This window comes from Falco rusticolus, chromosome Z, assembly GCF_015220075.1.
Source record: "Falco rusticolus isolate bFalRus1 chromosome Z, bFalRus1.pri, whole genome shotgun sequence".
NCBI lineage: Eukaryota > Metazoa > Chordata > Aves > Falconiformes > Falconidae > Falco > Falco rusticolus.
In genome coordinates this window covers 5,441,412-5,469,229 of record NC_051210.1, presented here as the reverse complement: position 1 = coordinate 5,469,229, position 27,818 = coordinate 5,441,412, and the positions used below count along the sequence as shown (strand labels likewise).

Genomic DNA, 27,818 nt, shown 5'->3' with positions numbered 1-27,818 from the left:
AATATTGATTCACTACACTAAGTTCATACTGTGATAGTTGTATTTCAGTAGTTAAAATAAGAAAATATATAAATGAAGGCCTAAACATAAACTGGTATTTTTGCAAATTTGGATGTCATAATTTCCCAGACAGCAAAAGTGAATCCTTATGTCTGTGCTGTTTCAGGAACTGAGAGCAGTGTTTGAGCATTTCTGTCTCAAGCAGAGAACTCCAGCTACTACAGGAAAAAAAAAGTTATAATAATAATAAAAAAAAAGTACTGCAGCTGTATAATGGGTCACATTAAAAGGAAGGCCATGGATGCCTTGATAAAAATAAGACTCAAAAGGCCACAGCAGCTGTACAGATGCTGAGCATTGATGGTCAGATGCACTCTGCATTTCTAACAGCTCGTTATTCATAATAACCTCAGGCCCACAGCAAGTTTCAGAAGTGACATGGCTTGGGTCAACCCAGCACTGTAAGGCAAGCACTGTGTGTCGTGACCCAGGAAGACACAGCGTGTCCCCTGGCATGATTCAGTGCTTCAGAAACCTCCGTATGAGCGCACGGAGCAAGGGCCTTCCCTCCAACTAGGCTGATTTTGCTACAGGACTGAGCAGGAAAGAACAATTTCACAGTGGTCAGCATAAATTACAGCTGCCTCAGGGTTTACACTTGGCAGGGCAGAGAGGTTGTTCAAGCAGTGGAGGCCAGCTGAACTGCGGCATGGCTCCGTATTTTGATGACTCTCTGATATGCAAAGGGTTTCTTTTCATAAGAGGTTCCTCTCAGGAAATATATATATATTTTTTTTGTCTGTTCTGCAATAGCAGAGTAGCTCAAAACAACCAGGAGAGAACTTTCTGATTTATACTTGCATTAAATAACTCCAACAAATGACCTTATAGTAAGGTGAAAGTAGTGCTGGTTTACAACTGAGTGAAAGTGTGTTGCTGGAGCTTTCAAAGAGGCACGACACAGCCCACGTTCCGCCGACATCGCCTTGGCAGTATGTGGTTGCTCACCAGCTCTCCTGTATTCCTTGGAAAATCCCTGCAACTTTTTCTTTTTTTTTAATGACTTGCAAGCAAACTGCATACTTATCCCGTGTTGGTCAATTGACATGGACTGTATCAAATTTTAACACAAACTCTAATTTTCTTAAATCCAGTTGCAATGCAGTATTATGAAATAGCCCAAATTCTGGTTTTATTAGAAAAAAATCTTGGAAACACATTTGTTACACACTGGAAATTTCTAACTAGACAGTTTCAGATTTTAAAGTGGTACTTACGTATGCACATGCCCTTACTAGAAATACTTTGCCTATTTCTTTCCATAAAAAAGTGTAGGCAGCTGTGAGAACTGGGTCCTAAATGCAAGCAAACAGGTCTTAAATACTGACTGTGTTAAAACTGAAGGGTGCATGATGATTACTTTTTAAAATTTTAATCAGATTTTATTTAATTAAATATATTTTAAAACTGGCACTCTGGTGGAGTTACATTTTAAGAAGCAAAAAGTTTTCTAAACATTAGTGGGTTCTAGTCCCAAAGAGTAAACTGTTATGTGTAAAGCAGGTCTGAAATTTAAGACGAGAGCTAGGACAGTTGTAAATATTATTTTTCTCTGCATTATGTGTATCTGAAGCTATTGAAATGTCAGTTCCTGCTGTTTCTAGTTCTGAAATAAACCCTTTTTGTAATCTGCAAAACATAAGTAGGCTTTCTACCATAAAGAGGAGACATTTAAGAAAGCTAAGAAAATGTAATTTTTTAAAAAAATTAAAAATGTAACAAAATACACGAGCATTTATACAGCTTTTTCTCTTTTTTTAAACTTAATAGAATGTTTGCTGAACTTCTACCATAAGCTCATGTTGGTGCTGTTACTGATAAGCGAAGAACACCCATATAAACAAACATTCTTGCTGATAAGCGTGTCACTGGCAACCCTTGCTGATATTAGCCAGTGGGTTTTCTTGAAGCCTGGTCTCAATTCTCACCTCCAAACAACGCAGCCAGAAGATCTCGAGCTCCAGATGTTAACAGAGGCTTTTGCAACGTGTAGAGTTTTGTTTGTTTGGGGTTTTCAGGGCGGCTGTTTTTTCCCCCGGGTACAGCCTGTGCGGGACACGGCGTACAGCGGAAACCCGCAGCCTCGTTGCTCTGGAGGAAGTACCTCCTTGTCTTGAGGAAGCGTCTTACTTCACAAGCGGTCTGAAAAATCCCAATTTGTCAGCCTGCGAAGCGGCGAGCCTGCACCCGCTTGCCCCTTACGAAAAGCGCTGCATTTGCCTTTCCCAGAGGGTGAAAGCCGCAGATAGGTGCCCAGCCGCCGGCCAGGCTGCCCAGCAAAGCCCAGCTCTTGGCTCTGAGGCTGCTGCCCAGCAAACACCCAGGGCCATGCCCGTGGAGCTGGGGTCCCCTCCAGCAGCGGTCCTGCAGAGCACAGCCCCCTCCCGCAAGGGGCATGGTGGGCACCACTTCCACGCCCGTCAGCCCCAGGGTGACAAACTGCCACTTGTTGAAGGCTGAGCGTTACCGGCTGCACCAGTGGCTGGTTAACAGGGGTTTTACAAAGCTGTGCTTTCTCAGGCAGCATCAGTGTGCTGCAGAAACAGGCTTTGAGATAAGCTGCTTCTGGCAGCTGAGCATCCCGAAGGCAGCGCTGCTCCCCGGGAAAGGGGGACACCCGGCAAAGACATGGAACAGCCCCTGTGCAAACACTGAGCCTCTGCCCAAAAAATACCTCTTTGGTTGGAGCTTCAAGTTCATCTTTTATGCACCTCTGCAAGGAATCTCACTCTCTGTATGTTGTGCAAGTTCTTTGCAAATCCATGCCCATAATGTTCCACCACCTCTTTCACAGGTTATCCTACATTTAGGTGTGCTCTCCATCCATGGTGACAATTACACAAATTTTGATGTCAAAGTGTAAAAGACTCCTGGTTCAATTTGCCCTAATTACCTAAGAGATGGGGTGCAAGACCTGGAATCAGGGAGAATAAACACTTCTCACCCTGTAATTTCAGCAAAGCGGCTGACTGAGAAAGGTTGTCTATACCTATAGAATTACTTTGGGGAAAAAATTAAAAAGGCAAGTTTTTTCCCTATAGCTGCAGCTCAAAGATTCCACAATGATGTTACTTTTGCTTTTGTTTCGTCACTTTTTCCTCAAGAGCAAAGAGTGGATTTTCTCTGGAACATCAAACATCATCTGCTTATGGGTCAAAGCAGGCAAATCTCAGGCAAACCATAAAAGCTGCCCCAAAGAGTCAAGTACAGTGGTGAAACATGCTGTCACCCGCTTGTACGTGTTGAGACTCTGTAATCAAACACGACTGCCCAAAGCACAACGCAGCTAGACTGAGCCCCTCTGATTCAGCACTGGACTTGGCCTCAGTCACCTCATCAGCATGGCAGGAAAATGATCAGCCAAGAAACCTCTTACCGCCCATACTACTGCTGTGGATGTTGTTTGGTATGAAGGAAAATGAAAGCCACGCTAGTGTCTGATTAATTTATTTTTTTTTTTAGTTTGTATCTCATGCAAATTAGATTAGACAGGCCCATACCTTTTATTTCATATATTTTAATTTCATATATTCCCCATAATTCAGCATGGAGAAATTAATTCTTTCACTGGGTCTAAGTTTCAAATGAAATGCAAAATGTTTTAACAACAGTCTTCCAGATTTTATAGAGTGATAATGTGGCAGTCAACCCTTTGACATTATCTAGTTTTCTTTTAGTTTCTTTCCTCTATGCAGCAAAAGAATGAGGAAAGAGAGTGACGGATAGAGAAGGACAGAAAAAAGGTACTAAAACCTCAGTTTGAACATCTTCCTTAAGAAATGCAAACTTTAAAAAAAAAAGAAAGAAAGCAGCAGAATTTACAACTGGCAGAAATCAAGCCAAGGCTTGCTCCTCCTTGTTTATATTTGGACAGATTGTCTCAATAATTTTTTGAAAGAGAACTCTACATCAGTGAGAACTGCTGCTCGAAATTTGACCCTATCACCTTTACTCACATGTCAAAATTCATTATGAGTAGGACCATATTCATTACTGGATGTACTGAAAGAGTAACTACTAACAATAGAAAACAGTGGGGGAAATCCAATCCACCATGAACAAAGAATGAAGAAGTGCCAAGACACTGTTTTGAAACAGCAAAGAACAGAATCTTTTCAAAAGATTCAGTTTGAGTCAGCGTGTGCAACAGCCTTGTCAATAAACCAAACCGATTACATAATAAAGCAAAAAAAAATTTCCTTGTTTTTCTCTGCTGCTGCTGTTACTGTAGAGCTAAACAGTTGGGAAAAGTGAAAAAATAAAATGCCTAAGCAATGCTTTTCTATAACAAGAACCCAAAATGTCATCTGCTGTTGTTTTAGAACATGGCCCACTGTGTTTCCTCCTCTGGAAATGTCTCTTCATGATTTTATACCCTTTTTTTCTGTCTTTTTTTTCCTCCTCCTGTGAAAGTAAATACCAATGAAGTAGTAATTACCAAAGGAGAAGCAGCAAGGACCTAGCAGAAGCACTGCACTAATACAGGTTAGGCTTCCAAGGCACTGGAAGCTCTGAAGTCTCCAGCCAGATCATCCCAGAAGACTTGTAGCCTTCAGCATTTGACCAGGAAAATAAGCTGGTAGAAACCTGCTTGAAATTTGTTAGAGCGGGGTTCTTGCTAACACTGCAATTTGTAAATTATACAATGAGCTGTGTGTCTGATTTGATTTAATTATCTTGCTCCTGTTTACATCTAAGGCTTCCTCCTCATGCGGATCAGCCATTAGCAATGGCTTTGAAACAATGATCTATTATTATGGTTGCTTTTTGGTTTTCACTGTTTAATATTTATTACAGCTTCTCACATGCAAGAAGATATTTCCCTTGCACTAGATTTTAGGGCAGACACTCCTAATTGGCTCACATTTTCTATCCATTCTTTAAACGAAGGATTTTAATAAACCTAGCAGAAAAAGGAGATGTTTCCATGTGCAAACTGTCAAACACAAATGTAAATGAGGCTCATGTTCACAGTCCTGCCCTTTGGCATGAAGAATAACAAAATGTCACACAAAGTTGGGGTTTTTTTCCCACTTCAATACAGTATTTATTGTGCACACTTTTTTTAATCTGCATGTTTTATTGTAACATACTAAATGCCCAGGATAAGCATGCACTACAACCACTTCCGTTGTAGCCTCTCTATTAGACATACGGGTTCTGTAATTCTGTACTGACAATTAAATTTTAATATTGCTCATAAAAATCAATCTGCTAAAGCTGTGTTCCTTTTTCTCAGATATACCTTAGCACAGTTTGGTGAGATACGCTTTTGATTACTGGTGCTGTTACACAGCGCAGACAAGAGTTTGCCTTCCAAAAGCACAGCTCACTGCACTAAATACAGTCAATGCCCATCTAATTCACACAACTAAAATGTGAGCACAAAATAGAGCTACTGCAGAATAGTCCTGTGGAAAAAAAAAACCTAAATTTTTTTTCTAATCCTTTTAGAAAGATAAATACAAGAGGTTAGATATATATACTTATAAACAGCATGTCAGTGTCAATGAAGTAGTCAGAGCCAGTTGCTGTTATTGATCTCACTTTTGCTTATTTTAGAATTTCCTGCTAAGTTCTAGCATATCAGAGGAAGGCTTTCCTAAACTGCTGTAAAAGAAATAAATAGAGAACACGCGTTTTTAGTAGCAGTAGGTGGTATCCTGCTAATTAAAGATCATAAAGTAGGAAGGACAATCTTGTTAATTTCTTACACAACCTGAAAAGAAATAGGAAGTTTCTGTGAGCTGTCAGTGGCAGGGATGCGACCCTTCATCCCACAGATGTTCTCTGTTACTCTTGCCATAGTACTACACACATTTCAGAGCAGTCTGGAGTTTTGCTTGGGCACAAAAATCTCCTCATCTGAACCTGTCTGAAGAATCAGGTGCCCAGGTCATTTGTGGGTGCAATCTATAACCCTTTAAAACTACCTTGATTTGTCAGAATTTAACAGTGGTTGGGAATTTTACCTTAATAACACTGTTTTCCCTAATCGCTTTTCATAATTCCATCACTCAAATCACCCAGAATTTATCTTTCTTTATTTTAATGCTTTAAAAGCACGACACAGTAATTATGTCTGCTTCTGATGGGCTAACATTTGCTTAACATTAACAATAAATATTTGCCAAGATATAAACAGCACTCAACCCCCTGCTCCTGCCCCCAACATATGTTGGTAATAAGGGATAAATAAAAGGTAATTAAAGCCATCACATTTAGCAGTGAGATATTTTTAAATAATCCTTAGCAGTGGGTAGCACATTAGGCAGCTTCACTGGAAATAATGAAGAAATTTAGAAAATACAGCACAAGTACAGAATACAAAAGGCGGAACTTTGTACTGTCTTAACTGTTGCTATAGGTCAGAGAAATAGGGTAATTTTTCCAGTGTTTATACTTACATATATCTCTCTATGGAAATGTCTGTATTGTGGTGTCATATAGACATAACCCAAGTAGCTCTGGTTCATCAGAAACATTTATCCTGCAGTAGCATAGAGCTCAGCATGGGCTAATTCACCCTGCCGAGAAGGGCAAAACAGTAAATGGTGAGAAATAAGCCACTGAAAAATGCAGGCTTTTTCCCCCCTGCTGCTTCAGCTGAGTGGTTCGCACAGCATTTGGCCTCGCATCCAGATGTCCAAGCATCATTCTGCTCTGAGCTCCAGCAACAGCAGTCTGCAAAAGCTTTGAAATCCTAGATGATTTGCCAGGAGAGAAAGGAGGTGGAAAAAATTGGGGTAACAGGGAGCACAAGCTGCAGGGAGAGGACCATGTGAGGAGGCACTTCCAAGTCCACACAGAACATAAAGCAAGGCTCAGGCATTAGGGTAGGGGAATTCCACATCCATTCATCACACAAACCTCTTCCTCTTAGCACGTCTGACAGTTCAATTAAAACCCCTGAATGCTTTTTCTGGCTATTCTTAGCTATTTTCTAAGTTATTCCTGCCTGTAAAAGTCTGGTGTTTCAAGCCTGTTGTTCTAAGACTTAGGACTAAATTAAGTGCTTTTGAAGTAATATGGGAAGGGGGGACATGAGACTTCATCCAAATACTTGGACAGAAGTCAGCTTGCTTAAGCTCAGAAATTCCTGTTACTGGTAGTGGCATAAGTCCCTGGGTTTAAGAAAGCAGGGGTCCATTTTAGGAAACAGCTAGCTCACCGGGGAACTGTGCCCAGAATGTGCACCAGCACTGGAACCGTCACGCAACTTGGTGAGACCAAGCCAGCATCCAGTGTTTGTCTTGACTTTGCTTCAGTGTCAGAGCACCAGCCTGGCAGGTGTTTGCTTAGGGAGAAAGCGTGGCCCTATCCGTAACACATAACCAAGGTCTACAGGCTTATCCTTGTAAGGGCAGGCAGTAAATAATTAGAAGCTGCAGAGCTGTAGCCCTCAAAATAAAACTTCCCGGAAAGTCAATCAGCTTCAGGATGATTTTATCCTTACAACAGCATGAAAACAATTGAACCCTGGACAAGTACTTGGACAAGAAGTACTTGGACAACACATCACAAACTGTTATGTCTTTGTTCGGGCTGAGCCTTGAGTCCAGACTGTACCCACTCTCCCACCTATCCCTATGAGTTAAGTTATTTAAGAAATCTTTGACAGGCATTATCATTCAAGCTTTCAGTCCTGGCAAGACTTTAAAGTCATCATGCACAACTTCTGTGCACATTGTGTAACGCCAAATATGCAAGCAGGGAATAATCATTTACATGTTTGTGCTTCTTTTGAGCCTTGCGCTTCTCCATTCTCCTTGGAAGTGATGCAGACCCTGCCACCCTGCTAGCATTTGTGCTTCACCACATCAGAGTATCTTTGGAAATGTAGGCTGGTTTTGTGCATTGTACAGCGCTCAGCATACAGGAGTTAAACCAACGGTCAGGACAATATTTTAGAGCGTTAGTTGTCTCCTTGCTTCTGGTTTATGACTACTTTGGGTTACAACCCAGCAGGGCACAACTGGCATGCTGAAACCGGCTGTTCAGAGAGCACTGCCCTGCTTGTCTTGTCTCAGATCCAGGGGCTGCTGCCTCTCACATGAGGGTACACAAAGCGCACTTGACCCATTGCTGTGCACCTGCTACTGAACACATTTTCTGTTTCTTTTCCAAGTAACATTGGCCATGGCTCCGAGACATTAATTTGGGCCCTGTGCAGCACCCATGTGTAAAAGCCTGATTCAGAGAAACTGAGGTGTAGCAGGAAGAGTTGTAACCCTTAGTCACAGAAAAAAGTTCACAATTTCCAGCTTTCTGTAGCCTGGTGTTCTCCTGTCCCCTGGATGTGGCTGCACAGTCACAGACCCAGTGACTCTTCCGGAAAAACCTCTGCCTTGGGCTGGGCTATAGATGAAGGAAGTGTTTGGTTTGTTCTAGAAAGGAATTTTGCTAGACAATCTTTTAAAATTATTTCTCATATATATAATCATGACAGATGATAGGATACAAAGAAGATATATTTGTGAGAACTTTTACCTTAGCCTTTTTCTGCTGTGAGATGTTATCATATCACTGTCACTGAAACTAAATACATCAATACTTGTCTAATTCTAAAGTATTGTAGTGGTACCTGTGGCTCCCCTGTGCTCAGTTTGTTTGCCACAGGGGATTTTAGAGAGGAAAATGAATGGATCAGGTGGGACTTCCTGGTAGGGGAGATAATTTTTCCCTTGGGCAAATTAATGATCCTGGTAAAAAAAAGAAAGATCTAGAAACTGGCGAGCATGGTAGAGGGGAAAAAGCTATTAAAGTGAAAGAAGTGGACAGTCTTGTCTACAAAATTACCAAAAAAACTGTTCAGGGAACTAGAGGAAACTAAAGAGTTTACTTCAGTTGAACAAGGTAGGCTAAACCTTGACAAAAGCCATGGTTGAAAATCAGCTTGTCCAGCTTTGCAAGGATACAGTGGGCAAGGAGATATTTATAAACTTTTAAATTTGTATTCTGTCATGTCTAATCACTTCCCCTTTTCTTTTCAAAGGTTACTTGCTTTAGTTTAATAAAAACAGTCCTTTGGACTTCTTAGGGGACTTCAGTTTCAAGAAGAAGGTCTAGTCAGATTCAAAGCCTAAAGCTGCAATGAGATTACCCAAGTTTATAAAAAACATACTTAAGGCTATTCTAGGTAAGAGTCTTCAAACCACCCAAGTGAGTTAAAAGTTCAGGCTCCTCCAAGCTGTGATTCTGGCCAATTCTAGAGCAGTACATTTTTTTTAAATAAAATCTGTTATAGCTCTGGACAATCTTTTAGGTACAGGTCCAGTGAAGGTAGGCTAATCAACCTTTAAGCTCCCGTCTGTGAACAAAAACTGATACTCCTAATTAAATAATTTTGGCCTCTGATCTCAGAAACAGATGAGTTAAGGCAAAACCCTGCAAACAGGTGTGGTTCCATGGACTTCGCAGGGGATTGAAAAATTTACTTCTATGCAAGTGCAGACAATTAAATTTTCAGGGTTATATGAGAAATTAGATAGCCATTTTATTGTCAAGGATTCCCAGTTTAGAAGTACTTTTGCTTGCTTTTTTGTTTGGTAAGTGTAAGAAAGTTACAAGCTGTCATGTACCGAAACCCAGCTTCCTCCATAAAGGATGACTGAATTGTTGTGAGCCTCAAGTCATTCACCAGTTTGAGGGTTTTGTACCTATAACTGCACTGGTTTCCAGAACTGTTTGCAGTCTGTAAATCCCCTGTGATGCAATCCCTCTGAAGATATATGGTAGACATACATTGCTGACATTTTTCTCTACAGTAACCACCAATGAGACTGGGATGAAACTAGCAGGAGCTAAGTTTTATGTAATTGTTCACATTCCTCTCTTCACCTCTCCATTGCACTTTACATCTCTCTTTGTCAATATCTACAGATTCAGTTTGCCTCCTTATGTTTTCCACCATACCGGGTGACCTGCGTCTTTGTACTTTAAGAGACCTGTTAGAAATATACTATGCAGTTTAAACATACTGCTAAGATTAAACTCACTTTGAGAACATTAGCTGAAAGATTTTCAGAAATGAGGGAATGACTGGCCAGCCATATATACCAGCACAAGAGCAAATGTTGAACTGTCTGAAGCAGGGGAACGACAGTGAGCTTTGGAATTTGATTTTAAGCTGAACTCTTGTCTTGTTGGGAGCTCATCTGTTTATAAGTTTTTCTCATTCAACAAGAAAAATGCTTCTCAAAAGGAGAAGAAGGGTGTTAAAGTGTGCAAAGTCATTAACAGTTCCTGTAAAGAAACACAAATTATGGCTTTGGTTTATAATCCTGAAAGAGACAATCAGATGGGAGATAAGGAAAAAACCAAAACAAATAGAAGAGAAAGGTTATCCTGAGATCTCAGCTTATGTCACAGCACAAAGTCATGGTGACATTGAATGTATTAAGAAATGACAAAAGGAAATACTTTTTTAAAACAGCATGTACCTAAATGGTAGAATTTATGTCCTTAGAAGGGATTTTAGACAGATACACTTTAGACAGAATTGCAGCAAATTCAGAGGGGTTACAAAATTATCTGTACAACATAAACCCTCAGAAATATAGAAGGATAATATCCTCTTATTTAGACTGATTTTAAACCACCTAGTCCAGATCGTAATTCGAATTTCAGTTATAAGCCAGTTGAAAGAAGCTGACACCTGCCTCTTATAACCAAAAAGCAGTAATGCTTCAGCCATCATGGCAATTCTTCAGCAAGAATATACATTTTAGAGCATGGTTACTAGAGACCAGGGTAGATAATATACTTGAAATTTAGAGACATATTAGAGGTTTCATTTACAAACATTGACAAAACTTCTTGTGAGACTTCGACCATAACACAGAAAGTAAAAAACAGGGTATATGGCAAACGCCTATCCAAGCCCCTTCCACAAGTCAGCTGCACACAGAGAACGTTCCTACTTCAAACTTTCATGACCTGATGGAGCTGATGCAAATTACACACAGAAATTAAGCAGAGGTGCAGTTACAGACACCTGAATCTCCAACAACTTATTCTTTATTAGAAGACATGAGAACTAATGCATATTTTTAATAGGGCATCACATCTTACTACTTTTCTTAGTAAAGGTATCGTACCAGATACTCATACAGCCTCCACATTTTTCTTTACAGATATGCAGACAGACCACTCTTCCTCTGTTCAAACCCATCCCACACAAATGCCCATCTTGTTACTTTTTTCATTCAAGCTATGTCAATATGCCCTTCATCAGCAACTTCTCTGGTCCTGTTCAAACAGCCTTTCACCTCTTCAGCTGAGGAATAGGGGAATTATTAAGGGAGGAGTAAAAGAACCCCTTCTTGGCAGTCATCTCTTTCACACATTGTTGAGCTATCTGAAAAAAGTTATGCTACTTGGTGGCATTGATACAGACAAATATCATTAAAAATTCACACAATGCCAAAGAGTGCACTGTTCATGCCATACATAAACTCCACTACTTATGAAAACAATCACCAATATGTATACTAGCCTTATCAACACTGCAGCCCATTAGTTTTATACTGTGACATTTTAAGGGGGTTATTGTACAAAATTTATGCATTTGTTTGTAGAATTTTTCATATCTGAAGGAAGGCCCTGTCATAATACTTCTTTTAAAGCACAAAATCCAACACAGCTCAACTAATTTTTTGTTCAGTACAAGTATAAAATGAAGTTTTTTCAGCACAGACATCCTGTTGGCTATTAAGTGTGCCCATGGCATTCTGGTTCAGAATGAAACAGTTGGTCAGACACCACAGTAATGCAAAAATGAGCTGCCTAAAGGAGTGATTAAGCGGAGAGCTAAGATAGCAGGCTTCACAGCTTTTATTCCTTTAACCAGTCTTCCAGCTCTCACATGAAAGCAGCTCCTTAGCAGCACAGCATTGTTCTCAAGCTATTTCTGAGGCTAGGTTAGTACGTAATGACCTTGACTTTAGCAATCTCCAAGTTACTTTTTCCACTACTGCATCCTGGTTTGGAGAAAACAAACCAAGTGATGTGTCTTCTTTCCTCTTTCCTACACTCTGGCTTTGAATGTCCTTTTTGCATAATTAAGAGCAACTTTTAATGTGCTCCTCAAACCAGGAACTAGCATTGATGCTATTTATGAATATCCTTTCAGATATCTCCTTACACTGTTCTCATTGACTGAGCTGGAACAAGCTGCACACTCACTAAGCTTGGAACGATTTCTGGCATTTGCCCACTTTAATAAGATGCTGGAAAAGTTTTATATTGATTTGGGTAAATGAGTTGTACTGAGTAATTTTGCTCTACTTAATCATTTTATCAGAACTTTGGGATTTTCTCTTGTTTTTGAAACAAGACATGGATGTCAACAGCCGACTGTGAAACTGTGGTTCCTGCATAATCATACCATCAGCCCACCGATTGCAATCAGTCTTTATGCTACACACATTTCTTTTGTTTGTTATGAAGAAAAATGGAATAGTCTTGTTTGCCATGTTCTGCAAAAAAATATCTGTGTGTATGGGATGGTATAGAACTATACAGCGCTCCCTGATGGGGCATGAATATCAGAAATGGTCTCCTACTGTGGACCTCAGATACTCTTCTGAGTTGAGAGCCGGTGTCTATTAATGGGACTAAATCTTGGCTAACATCCCTAGACAGCTTGTAGTACCCAGCCTAGCTCATTTAGATCTAAACCAGATATCCCTGCTTATCATGCACTGTACACTTATACACATATACATGTATATACCAGCAATATTACTAACTGCACATATATATGTATATGCATATATTCAAAGACAGATATTGAATTCCAGTTTCTACTTCTCACAGTAATTGCTTTTGTATGCAAAAGCCCACTGTACTGAATTTTGTTCAGTTACAACAGAAAGATGCACACTGTGTCTTCCTCTTTATTAAAGACAGATGGATATTCTCTTGTTTGGGGTCTACCCTGCAAGCATCCTCACAAGAAGTTTTCATAAAAAAACTTTGTACGTGCTTCTGTTACTTTAAAAGAAGTTGTGTGTTTACTCTTTCCCACACATGGAGCATATAATTATGACACAAAGTAAGTAAGCGTAATTGCTATTATCAAAGATTAGCTTCACTAGAAAGAGTAAAAGAGTTTGTTTGTTTTGTTTTTTTTTTTACCAGAGTAAAAGAGGTAGGGAACGAGAACAAAAATATTTATCTATGTGTCTTTCTGCTTAAATTTCAGGTTCTATGAAGATGTATTGTTTTAATCAGGACAGTTTTCTGAGGTTATATATAGCTTTGAAAGGACGGCGTTAATTATTGGCATTACAGCAATGCTCAAATTTGGACCAGTTTGGAATATAACATGTTCAATATTCCAAGAGAAACACTTCAGGAAATATATTTGACAAGTTAATGTAGTAACATTGCTTAGCAGAGAACATGTTTAATCTAAGAGATGGGGGTTTAAGGCTTGGTTTGGTGTTGTGCTTTTTTAAACACAGAAATGCAATGGAAAAGAAACACACTCTTTGCTCACTTCTGCAGCAGTAGCTAATTCTATCCTTTACCCTGGAACTGCAGAGTCTCAGAAAAGAACAAATAATTTACCCACAAGCAGACATGCTCGAGCTGCCTCTGCCAATGCTCAGCCCAGGATGGAACTGTGGAGAAACTGGAACAAAGCCCAGCTGCACGGAAAGTGCTGCATTTCATACGGGTGACATACTTGCTTCATCTCCACCAAACAAGGAATCCCCCTGCCCCTTACTGCATTTGGCTGTACCCATATCCCCTTCTCCAAGTGCAAAAAAATTAAATATAAAACAATATAGGCAGTACAATAGCTATCTCATGCTTTTTTTAAAGGAAAAACTTACAGATCACTGTAGACAAGGCCATATATCTGTGCTGTGCTGTGATGATAGATTCCTCTCAGGATAATTAAAAGCAGGATCACAACAAAAGCTGGAAGCCCCCAACTCAAAAGGAAGTAAAGCAGGTAGCGCCGCTCTGTGTGTTCATCATTCATCACCAGGACGTACCAGAAATTAACAGCCTGAAAAATAATGCACAATATATAATCAGTAGATTTGCTGGATGATTAGCTATTCCCAAAACCAGATCACTCTTGAAAGTCATAATATAGCATATTTCTGTCCCAGCGTATGCGTATATATAAATATTTTTCAACATAAATATTTTGTTCTCATTTTCTTCCCTTAGGTAATCACAAGAGGCTGATTATAAAAGAAGTATGCTTATTTATACCGTGCTTAGATTTGGAATCAGACTATCAGAGAGGAAGAGACACCCTGTTTAGTTGAAAACACTATTTATGCAGTACAAAAATAGCTTTGTGGTGCAAAACATAGCTTTCTTCTTGGACTTCCATACCTTCACAGAAAAGACTGATATATGATACGGCTAAATGTGATCTATATTGAATCTTTTTGCACTGTTGTTTAGCTCTATGTATCTTCTTGCAGGAAATGCACTAACCTTCAACAGTTTTGACTCTGGAGCAGGTTCAGCAAAAGGCCATGAAGATGATTAATAGACAAGAGAATCTCTTCTATCAGGAGCAGCTGAAAGAGCTGGAGCTGCTCAGCCTGGAGAAGAGGAAGCTCAGGTGGATCTTACCCATGTGTATAGATACCTGATGGGAAGGGGTGATGGAGAGGGAGCCAGACTCTCCTCAGTGGTGCCAATGGCAGGGCAAGAGGCAATGGGCACAAATTAGTATACATGAAATTCCATCTGAACACAAGAAAACGCTTTCTTACTGTGGGGGTGGTCAATGACTGGGCCAAGCTGCCCAGAGGGGTTGTGGAGTCTCTCTCCTTAAAGATAATAAAAATCTAACTGCACATGGTACTGGGCCACCTGCCCTACATGACCCTGCTTGAGCCAGGGTGTTGGACTAGACAGTCTTGGGATCCCCCTACAACTTCAGTGGTTCTGTGATTTTGTGTACTATTTGTACAAAAGTTTGAGAAAAAAATGCAATTAAGTGAATGTAAATTCACATGCATCGCTACAGCAATCTGTGTCATTTTACGAGCAACTCATCATCAAATGGCATAACTAAGAATTTACTACCATATATGAATCAAAATGAAGTGGAATAGTTGAAATCTCTCCAAAGAACTGCTGGTATAAGTAAAGAAACCTTTCCAGTGAACCAAAATACTTAAGAGTTTTGCTTGGATCTTTGCATTTTAAGAGGTTAATAGTAGAAACGCTCTCCTATGTGTTGAGCATTTTTTTTATGCACATGTACACACGCATTACCACTTTCTAATGAGCACCTGAACTATCCATAATAAAACTATGTTTTGCGAAACATTTCTTCACTTTCTCTACTTCAAACATATAGCAGCTACCGCATGTTATATAATTATTTCTGGTATTTACATGGGGAGAATAATGGATTCATTTCTGCCTAGCAGGAATCTAATCCAATCTTGTGCCTCTAGCCTGTCTGGACAGCCAGTAGAGAGAGGGCAGACATCTTCAGGCACTCACTGATCTTTACCCAATCATATTCATCTCTCTCCATTGTCTGCACAGGGGTTTCATACAATAATGTTGACTTACATGCTCAATTTGCAGCTGTCTATTGTTAGGATTGGTAAAATCCATATACAGTGACAAGACAATTGCAAAGTGATTATTTGTGTTTGTGAAATTTTGCAGATTCCCCTTGGCAAAGTGTTTGCCTACCAGTTTGTTCAGGCAGACTGAATTTTCACAATCAAGTACTTAATTAGTGGTTTGTGGATTCCTTATATAAATCTCATCAGTTAATCATCATTACCGTTATTCTTCTGTGATTTATACAGCATGAATATACAATACTTTCTATCATGAATCATAAAGCACATTGCATACGCTAACAACTTGTTTTCAGAGAAAAAATTATTAGTTTAGGAAGCATTTTAAAAGCTCCCTTAGAGATTGACATTTTATAAGTCCAGTGTATGTAATTATATTAATTATACAGTAATTATTATGGCCTTTTTTTGTTTTCATTTCATGATTGGTGCTATTTGAACAAAGACAAAGTTTGTTTTCCTTAAAAGAACACAGGAAAATTCTACCATATAATAGTAACTGTCCTGCTTAGGCTGAAAGAACACAGAAAGACTATTAATTCCTTTGCTGGACATTCACAAGAAGAAAACATTAAAGAGATGAAAAGGGTGTTTGGAAAAAAAAATAAATCCATAATTTGTGGAAGGATTCGGTTGTTCTCTTATAAGGACCTTTTCTCCCTTAACTTTTACATGGAATTGAAAACCCATTCAAGATTCTGTCACCTTATGCCAATAAATATTCTTCAAATTACATGCCCTTGTAGGTCTGACTAGGCTGTGCTTCACTGCGTTTCCAGACAGCAAAATCCTTGAATTGATCTATGCCATTATGCTCAGGGATTGTTGATTCTACTAATTCTGACAAACTGGTGAACATTGTTCGCAGTCAGCCAACTGAGATTGCTTTCTAAGAAATTGTACCTCATGTCCTTGCTCTGTGTTTGTTTAGCCATATTTACCTATCTCACCTCATTTATCACAGAAGAACACTTCAACACCAGTGCTGCAGCAAAGATTTGATGGGGATTGGGTAGTTCATCATCTCCTGTGCAGTGATATTTCTACCTTGATAATTATAAGTTCCTGTCTTCAACCCCTTTTGATGTTCCAAAATTTAATCAATGAAATACAAACAGTGGAGCTAATTTTAGCAAATCCTTTCCTGTTGCCATGTGGTAACAACAACCCAGTTCTACAGAAGAATAAAATATACAGTCCATTTCCCAGCTGCTCAGGTGGAAGAACAAACGTACAAGTTGCGATTGTTCTGATCTGGAACGCAAAACAATTACAAATTTAAATAACACTCTAATGAAACAACATGAACTTCAGCGAAGCTTTTTTCTTTCAGAATGAGGCAATTAATTGACATTACCTTCCCCAAACTGGGGTGCTTTTATTTCTTTTTTTTCTTTACTTATTCATTCATTTGTCTTTAGGATAATCTGTGGATATCCGGTAAATAGTAGCAGCAAAATACTGTAAATAATGTCTTTCCCAGTTCAGTGGGAAAACCTGTTTCCCTTTTTTCTTCTTTTTAGGAATGGCCATAGCTTTCCTTTTCAGAATGATTGCATGTTTTCATATAATTCTTTTTTCAAAGCTGTTAGGCAGTCCATAAATCATTCTTAAAAATAAGCATTAAACTTGTTGTAAGGTAAGTACTTGCCTCACAAGTCTGCAATAAATTTATAGAAAATTTAAGGTGCCATTAAATCCACAAAGGAGGAGGATTTAGATACGGGTGACAGCAAGCTCATGACATTTACTCTGGTTTCCTTATTAAAGTGCCACTTTTGCTGTTGATTTACTCCATTGAAGCAATGGCTCAAAAGTATCCACCTTTTCCCACAATTTTATTCCAAGTCAAAATTGGAAATTGAGAATGGCACAGTTTGAATTTTTTTTTCTCAAAAGAGAGCTTTTAACTTCTTTTGGTAACTTTTTTTTTTTTTTTTAACAAGTTTGAAAATGCTGAAAGAAGAAAATTATTTTTCCTGATAAATGGCTGACATAATAAAGATTTGTCATGGGAAGAACAGCAGAATACAGACAGGCATCCTTACTGTGTGCTCCTAAGATGAAAGTGCAGACCGCATTTGAAAATACAGGCTTTATGCTGTAGTAACATACATTTGTATGAAGGGACATTTGTCAGGATGAAGACTTCTGAATTTCAGACATTAGTATTAGGCAAATATTTCAGGCTAAGCTCTCTCTCTGGGCACAAAGAGACATTTGCACCTTACTTACTCCTTTCCTTCTGCAGTCAAGAAAGCCTCATCCTGAAAAAATTGGGCAGTGGCATCAACGTTCTGCAACTTACAGAATCTCCCTATTAAAGCCAAGAAAGAAGACATTGCAATACAAAGGGACAGGAACAACCAGACAAGCAAGGATGATTTGATGTGGCCTTTGTCTGACTCTGAAAATGGATCAGGTGATCTCTGAGATCCTTTCCATTCCTGCACTTCAGAAGCTGTGTGTGTAGTACAAATACGGGTATCAAATGTAAGCCTACAAATATAAGAAGCTAAAAATGAAAAATAAAAAATAAAAATCAGAATTAAAAGCTATAGATTTGGTTGTTATAACCACTATTAAAATATGATAAAATGATATGTATAATTACTATACCTATCAATATGCAGAAGCTGGAAGGATCTGGACAAAAAGGGAATGAAGTTGTCCTAGAGTCTAGAAAGAGAAGGTATTTGGTCTTGACTACAGAATTGAATGTGTGTATGTCCAACTGTATTGTTAAATCTCTGTTTTCCTGTAGACTTCTGTTGCCTGGAAATGTTGCTCCACCATCTTTTGATCACTCAGCATTTTCTGGATTTTCTCAGTGTTTTGATTCTACATATCTGCACGTATCTGCGTGATGCTTGTACTTCATTATCACATTCACCCATTTCTGTATGCAGTGACCAAGACTGACACTAGCAGATTCATATAAAATGAGTTAGTGATCAAGCATACACACTATACCACACAGCCTCAGAGAGGGCAGAGTGACTGCACGAGTAATACAGAATCTGTTTGCGCATTTTTGCTTTTTCCCAGACAGAAGTATTTAAGTCTCATTTAAGTATAAATAGATTATTAATTCTGCCTTTCAAATCAAGTCATATGTATTAAGTATACCATGCTGAGAAGTGCAAACGTTCATTTCCCAGGCATTTAAATCTGCCATTTACACAGCAGTAGCATCTAGACTTCCCAGATCAGTCTGTTTTTCCCTTAGATCCACAAGCTTTATTAATGCTGTCATGGGGACCAATGCAAGCACAGAGATGTCCCCCAGTACGCCTTTAGTGCCCTGGCATTGCTTCCTCACTCTGCTGTGACAAATAAAAATTCAGGATCTATTCTCAATCAAGAGAAATAAATTGCATCTGAGGGCTGGGTTGATTTACATTTCAGATGTAATTTCTTTCCTCTTGGGTCCTGACTTTCAAGAAATTACTCACAGATGAAGACCTGCACCTACAAAAAGGGACAATCCCCTTCATTCTGAGTTTTATTCCTGGCAGCTCTTGTCAGCTCATGGCTGAGCAGGCTATACAGGATTCCCTCTTGAGCACCTTTGTCCCTTCGGATTTGCATGAAGAGCCTTCATGACTAACACAAGCCTGAGGCTCCACTAAATGCCATGGGATGTGCAAGTTCTTAGGACCCAGCCAAAGTCTGCTCCAACAAAAGTAACAATGGAATTCAACTACAGCCATAAAAATGACCAACTGTTAACAGCCACACAATTTTTTGTCATTGTAAGTGATTAATCCTTGGAAGAGCAAGCATTCAGAATGGGAATCCTTTTGCAACTTAATGTAACACACGTAGGATGGGAAGACAAGAATCAAACACCAAGCAGTCAAAACATGATGAGATATCCCAGTAAAACGTCAACTTTAAAGCATTAATTTGTCTGTCCAAAACAGTAAAGGTTCAGGAGATCTGAAGCATCTTAGGAATGAAGTGAATGAGCAGCAGTGAAGAGGAATCTAATTTACAGCTTACAAAATAATTTAGGTTACTTCTCTATGAGAAAGTCGTAAGCCAAGCTATGTGAAGTACAGCAGGAAAAAATTTGTATTAAGACAGTAGAAAGTTAACGTCCACTGGAAAGATTATTTAATCTTCCTAACTATACATTCGTAAAAAAACCAAGAATAATAAAGAGTGTATTAGTATCACTAGGGTCAGAGCAGTTTAGATGTTTCTACTCCATTTTTACAAGGAGTTGCAGCAGCAGTGTACATGACAAGACTTGTAGCTTGCAAAGACCAAAAGGCACAGTTGAGCTGTTAGAGAGGCTGCTAGGGTTCTTGATGAAAGCAAGCCTGACATAATCCCAGGAAAATGCCAGATACCACATAAATGTCACTGTGAGAGAAAGTTGTATTTAGATATAGCCTAATTTGCAACTCCTTGTTTCGTCTCACAACCTGCATATTGGAGGATTTGTATGGTAATGTGTGGAGCTGCATATATATACAGTTTTGTGCTATAATTAATTTGTTATGGACAAATCCTATTAAAATAACAAAGAAATGGGATATTTCAAACCTTAGGGCCAAATACAAATTTCTTGAGTAGGGCATGATAACATATTTTCAAAATAACCTCACAGCTTGTAATTTCGACTAATTTTCAACTGATAATTTTCCACAAATTTGATGGTTCATGGTCTCTCACGTTATGACAGTTGTTTTTTACACCATTTACTGTTCTATAATATGTCAAAAGAGCAACAGGGCTGATGAAGGGTCCAGAGCACAAGTCCTGTGAGGGGTGGCTGAGGGAACTGGGGGTGTTTAGCCTGGAGAAAAGGAGACTCAGGGGACACCTTACTGCTCTCTGCACCTACCTGAAAGAGGGCTGTAGGCAGGTGGGGGTCAGTCTTTTCACCTAGATAACAAGCACTAGGACTTGAGGAAACAGCCTCAAGTTGTTCCAGGGGAGGTTTCCTTTGGATGTTAGGAAAAATGTCTTCACTAAAAGGGTTGTCAAGCATTGGAACATGCTGTCCGGGAAGGTCTACCATCCCTGGAGGAATTTTAAAGATGCGTAGACATGGTCCTTAGGGACAGGGTTTAGTGGTGGGCTTGGCAGTGCTCGAGCATTGAACAAAGGGGCTCAAAGATCTTAAAGGTCTTTCCCAACCTAAACGATTCTATGATTCTATGAAAATTCTGACAATATTTATGAATGTATATACTCCTTATTGTAATGCAAGTTTATGAAGGTATGTTTGTCATATTATACAAGTCTAATGACTAAAATGCTACTGACTCAAAAAATTACAGTGCCATTTACACTTACATTCACCTGTAAGAGACTGTTTTAAAAGACCAAATAAGAGATGCTTAGAAAAACTATCAACAAAACCAGTTCTTTGGTGTTCTGAGGCAGAGACTTCTACAGGATGAAGTGAGATGCGGAAATTCTTAGAGAGTCCAAATATTTACCCTTGGAGCTGTGACACTCTAGGTTTAATAAAGACCATCTAATGCTTTGACTTTAGTAGCACTGAGTTGCAGAGATACAGTATATGTATGCCTCTCTCTCTCTCTCTCTATATATATATATATATAATATATGTGATATAATAGAAGCACAGTCTCAGTTACTTTTGCAGAGGTTTTGGGGAAGGGGTGAGAAAGACTAAGAGACCAACCTGAATAAGCATCCAGCTGAACTGGCAAAGGTAAAGGTAATGGGTAAGAGATGCAAGGGCAGAGCAGCTTTCCTCTGAAAGATGTTGGCTCATGTAAGCAGAGGCCAGAAATGAAATCTGCAGGAAAAAATGAATGCATACATATTGGAATTAAACAAACAAACAAATCAGTAATAACAGTGAGAAAAAAACAAAACCAAAACCAAAAACCACACCTACCTTCAGTTTGGAAGTAAAATACACACTCATTTACCATTCCAGAGACTCAGGATTTAATATTCACCCCAAAGAAGCAACCTTTTAACACTGTCAGCCACAAAACTAGCTTTAAACTTTTTGCAGACAATCTACTATCCCTTACATCTAGATCTGAAAAGACTATCAAGAGACTTAATATTTATTGTTTTATACTGTTCCCTAGACTGCCATGCATACTGGGCACCAGTTTTGTGACTGAGAGTGGAGATTTTCCTCCATGAAATAAAAAGAGACATTATCTTCTGTATTCAGTAAGGCCAGAAATTCTATCAAGTAAATGAACTTAAGAGGCATTTGCTGTCTTCAGACTGTCAGTCATGTAGCAATATTATACCCCACCACATAAGATAGCAATACTAGAAAAAAGGGAGTAAGCATTTCTTCTGTTGCCTAAGAGCAGACCAGGATTTCACGCTTACAAGTCAGATACAAGTTGTTTTCCATGCACACCAGATGTCAAAGGACTACACATTGGCCAGCTAGGTAGCCAATGCATTGTCTAAGGAACAAAGGTATTCCAGCTGTGACCACAATGAACACTGCTAAACAAATTAAAATTAAAACAAATTTAAAATTAAAACACAACTCAGAAACTTTTAGCCCAGTCTTCTGTGGATTTCTTTACAAAGGAAATAGTTGTACAAGCAGACTTCATTAATGAATGGAAGTGTTCACATAAAGAAGGTCTCAATTTACCTACTGAACCAGCTGCAATAACTGACGATTTTTATTTCCCTTTATAAGGAATACTACCATTTTGACCAACAGCCCACTGAGTGGTTAGCAACAGCAATTTGTGGGCTGTGCAGACTGATTTTATGCATATAACATCAGCATATGAGGGGGCAAAGGAAGTTAAAGGATACAAGCAATATGGCATACACCTGGACATTGTATTTACAACAGAAATATATGTATGGTGTTGCATAACCCTTATACAGTCTCTTTACTATAAAAACATCCTTATAGAGGCAGGGTCTGTATATTGATAGATAGACAATGTTATCTGACCATGACATGGGATAATAAGAATAAGCAACTTGCAACAACTGGACTAAAAGCAATTATGAAATGCATTTCATTATCTAAAAATTTCAGTATTTTATGTGGGGTTCATCAGCCTTCTTCTGGGAACAGGCATCTAACCATGGCCAGATAACCATTCAGTTATTAAGAGGTTAACACACAGCTTAATATAGACTGCTATTTGCCAAATTCTGAGACTGCTAAAACAAATGCCATTGTCTGGAGTGGGTTAAACACAATTGAAACCTGTGCGCATTAGCTGCCTTCCATTTAGGGATAAACACAAGAAATGTTTGTGTGAACAGCTCTGTAGCACCAGCCAGCTCAAACAATACCAGCAGTACTTTTCCTAAAACTTGAGCAAATGTTTCTACTTAAAACAAGCAAAATACAACACACATCTGGGTGGCAAGGCTTTATCACTGTTTGTTCTCTGAAGGGTTGTGCATATGTCAAGGGCAGACTGTTAGGCTAGGGACAAAGGGATGAAAACACACAAGCAGACTGGTAGAATCCTGGAAACATGTTTTTATCACCTTCTGGATGGAATGTTGGCTTGAAAGCACTTTGCATCTGTAATTCCTATTGTGTCTAGCCTTTTCCCGTGTTTCAAGAAAAATAACTTTTTTGTATATTAAAAAGAAGTATATCACAATGTCAACAGTTTTCCAACCAAAATAATGTGAAGAGTCCAAATACCTGCTAAGAATGCACACCGTTCACGGATACTGACTTTTGTTGAAAAAGTAAAACAGGAACACTGCTGAAGTAATCACTCATCTAAGAATTCATCGTAATTAATGGCATTACAGTGTTTTAGACATTAAAAAAAAAAGGTTAAAAAGGTAAAAGGCAAAGAAACATTTGTATGTTACTTTCATATACTGGTTATCTTGATTCTTGGGCAGAAAATACAAATGATAATTGGATTATAACACAGAAAACAAATGGCAGGCCTTATTTTGGAATTTGGGAGAAGCAACTGTAGTTTAGCTACGCTGTTCTGACAAATGCTGGCTACTTTGGCACTTAGAGCTTAAAACACAATGCACTGCAATTTAGTAGAAATATGTGGAGCACAGGCCACTGAATAGACCTTTCACTCGTAATATCTGAGGCAGTTAGGGAAACATACAAAAAAGTACCTTCCAAATAAATTGTTCCTTAGACCTAACTACCTCATGTCTTCTGTACTTTGCTTAGTTTTTAACTAGAGTGGGCAATCTTTTGTAATAACAAACCTATTACTTTAAAAAGCAAAATAGGTACCGTATATTGGAATAAGTTGTTCCCTTTTGGAACATTAAATATATATATATATATATATATATATATATATATATATATATTGGATATGTTCCTTTTGATACCAGTTGTTCAGAGCTCTTTTTACAGAGATTGTATGATTTTAAATGCCACTTTTTGAACAATCTTTGTAACCCACCATTTGATTCTATGCTGAGATTATAAAATAATGCTTCTTCCTGGTCCTTGTCAGGGTGATCAGTCCTGACCCAAAATGGTGTAACTAAAGGATAACAAGTGACTTATGTCAGTCAAGTAGCACACTGCTACTTTTGTTAATGTTTGCAGTAGTTCTGTGCCATATTCAAAATTACAGTGATATCGTGTCACTCACAAGCTTCCTCTTGACAAAATGAAAAAATAAAACTTGAAAGATAAGAGATGATAAATTGATGTACTTCTGTTGAAGAGCAAAAAGGGTTTTGACAGGGTTCCCATCTGACAGTCATTTACTCCATTAATTAATCAAAGGATACTGCAATTCCTTTGTAACTCTAAAACTATTACCTAGCAATTACTTGACGGGAATTAGCACCTGGGTATTCAACCTAAGTCATCAACACCAAACTATAAATGAATAAAACCAGATGATTTACAAAACTGCACACTCCTGTATGAAGAAGAGTATGGCTACCTCAGAACATCACTCCTCTGCTAGTGAAGAGCCGCCTCCTAGTTTCCAGCCTGCACTTATTCATGGTCAATTTATATCTGTCTTTTCTTCTGTTGGAAGTCTCTTGGGTTAAACAGGATTTCCTCCTCCTTGGGGTCTGCACTATCCTGAATTCATGGAAAGCAGCAGTATTGTCCATCAGGCTTCATTTTGGAAGGCTAAGCTGACCGCTGCACAGCACAGCACTCTGTAGAGATGCCCAAGTTGGGCTGGACAGCAAAATCAGTTTAGCTCCATGAATACAGAACCTACTTCGATCAATTTAGTTTCTTTCTCCAAGTAATCCTATGTACAGCACTCTGAAATGTATACTCACATGTGCGAAAACCTGCCCTTGTGCAAAACCCTTGGCAGCTTGCACAGCAATTTAATTGTTCTCTATACTGGTGCCACTTTGATTCTGTCCTTCGTGAAAACAGGTACTCAGGGTTGGATGGAGAAGGGTTGCAGACATCGCACAAGATTCTCATCCAACAGTTTTCATACCTCCCTACATACCATAGAAACATTTCTAACATATGGCAATACCTTAGTGATCACCTAGTACACACAGTTCTCATTTCTGGATGACTAACTCTTGCCACAATGTTTTGCTGTTAGCCTACAAGTTATGACTTCTCATGTTGTTCCAGGAAATATCCCTGTATTTCGCATGCCAGCTTTCAGAGATATTCACATCTTTCTACACTATACCCCGCTACCACTTCATTCTGTCTGTGCTTCCCTGCTTTCTGCCATCAGTGCATTTTTCCCAGACATGCTATTTTCTGTTCCACAAACTAGTCCTTTAGAATCAGTGACATACCGCTCTTCATTCACCCCTTTCTCATAGCTGTCTTTTCCCACTAGTCTGTCTCTTCCCACACCTGAGTTCTTGGACTAATCCTCCTCTATTATTATTTTACTAATTATGTGACATATCATGTATTTTACTGCATTTATCTCATCAAAGAAAACTATCAGACTAGTCTGGCACAATCTAAGTATAAACTCATGCGAGTCTTATTGCCCACTTCATTTATCACTACGTCTTTTGATAAAATTATTTTCTAAACTCTTACATGCTTTTGAGATTGAATTAACGGGCCTGCAGTTGCCAAGATATTTTTTTTTAGTATGTATTATTTCCCAGTCACACAGCAGCACTCTGAAATGAAGGATTTGTTAAAAGCACTTGCTACGAGACCTGCAAGGTATCATGCCTTTATTCTCAAAGCTAGGAATGGGGACCTTTTTGTTCCAACCTATGAATGCATCTATCTTTGGGTTCTCCTCCTGCCTCAGTAGCCATAACCTTCAGTCCATGCCACTAAGTCTATTCACCATCTTGCCTTTATCCCAGTGGTGATATTCAACATCACTATCTTCTCTGAAAATATGAAGATTTTAATTTTGTTTGTTTGGAGCCACACTAAATATATTTACTTTTATCACCTCACTGCAATTTTTTACCAGAAATTTTACAGCATTCTCTCTTCATTTATATAACAAAAAGGACATGACAAAAATTCCACACAAGAATTTATACCGCTGTCAACCAAACCAAATGTCCATGGCATATTCAGTGATGCCAGCTATAGGTGGTGTGAGGAAATCAATCAACCTTCTAAACTGTAAAAAGGATTTATTAAAATCTAAGTTCAGAAATAGCAGAGCTAAATTTGGCCTCACTTACAGAAATTTACAGAGAAAACAATGAGGCTAAGTGAGCCTTGCCTTTTGAATAAAAGAGAAAAAGGGAAAAAGGAAAAAGCAGAAGACTGAAGCAATTCCACACCAATCAGGTAAGTAACTGCCAACTGAGGAGTAGGTTGGCTGAATAATAATAATAATTAGATAGATAGATAATAATAGATAATAATAAGAAGTATGTATCAAGAATAAACAAGTGGAATACAGTGTAGTAGCAGTTACAGCTTGCTATGGTTAAGTGCTGCAATGCTTTGATAAGATGGACTTTAAAATGAGGATACAGCACGTGACACATCAAAATGTATCTTCTCTCCACTTCAAACCAAAAGGTGGAAGTACTGAATGTCATCTTTGTCTGTCTTTTTTCTAGAAAGATCAGCTTTCAGGTATCCCAGGTCCCAGAGACCGGGGGTAAAGTTTGGGGCAGGAAAGATGTACCCTTGGTGGAAGAGGATAAGGTCTGAGAATACCTAAGCAAACTGGACCATGGCACCTGATGGGATGCACCCATGAGTGCTGAGGGAGCCGGCAGATGTCGTGAGACCACTTGCAGTAATCTTTGGCCAACCATGGTGACCAGGAGCAGTGCCTAAATACTGGAGGAAAGCAAATGTCACCTGCATCTTCAAGAAGGGCAAAAAGGAGGACCCAGACAACTACCGGTTGCTCAGCCTCACCTCCATCCATGGAAAGGTGATGAAGCAGCTAATCCTGAAAACTATTCGCGGGCACATTAAAGATGAGAAAATCACAATGAGCAGTGAGCATGGCTTCACTGAGGGGAAGTCATGCTTGACCAACCTGATAAACTGCTACAATGAAGTGACTGGCTTGGTAGATGAGGGGAGAGCAGTGGATATTGTCTACTCGGACTTCAGCAAGGCCTTTGACACGGTCTCTCACAAGATCCTCATAGATGAGCTGTTGATTTATGGGCTGGATAAGCAGACAGTGATGTAGGCTGAGAACCAGCTGAATGTCCAGGTCCAGAGGGTGGTAATTACTGCAAAGTCTAGTTGGAGGTCAGTGACTACTGACATGCCACTGGGTCCAGATCTGCTTAACATCTTCACTAATGACCTGGATGACAAGGCAGGGTGTACTCTCCGCACAGTTGCAGATGACATTGAACTGGGAGGAATGGCTGATACACCAGTGGGTCATGCTGCTATCCAGAAGGACCTAGACAGGCTGTAGAAACTGGCAGAGAGGAAGCTCATGAAGGGGAAGCCAAAATCCTGAACTTGAAAAGGAACGACCACCATGCTGGTGGCTACCCAGCTGGACAGCAACTTGCCAGGAAAGGCTCTGGGGGTCCTGCTGGACACCAGGCTTGACATGAGCCTGCCATGTGCCTTTGGCTAACAGCGTTCTGGGATGCAATAGAAGTGTTGGCAGCAGGTTGAGAGAGATGATTGCTCCCCTCTGCTCAGCGCTGCTGAGGCCACACCTGGAGTCCTGTGTCATTCTGGGCTTCCCAGTAAAAGAGAAACAAGGACATAGTTGAAAGAGTCCAGCAAAAAGCCATGAAGACAATTAAGGGACAGCATCTCTCCTA

The 27,818-nt window shown here is 39.2% G+C and overlaps 1 protein-coding gene across 1 annotated transcript in view; it reads right to left on the bottom strand.

Moving 5' to 3' along the window:
• ADGRV1 (adhesion G protein-coupled receptor V1) overlaps nt 1–27,818 on the bottom strand; it is a 290,872-nt gene that overhangs the window by 66,199 nt on the left and 196,855 nt on the right. The window contains 2 exon segments of the mRNA XM_037372734.1: nt 13,905–14,083; nt 21,307–21,423. Coding sequence (XP_037228631.1) covers nt 13,905–14,083; nt 21,307–21,423 — 296 coding nt within the window.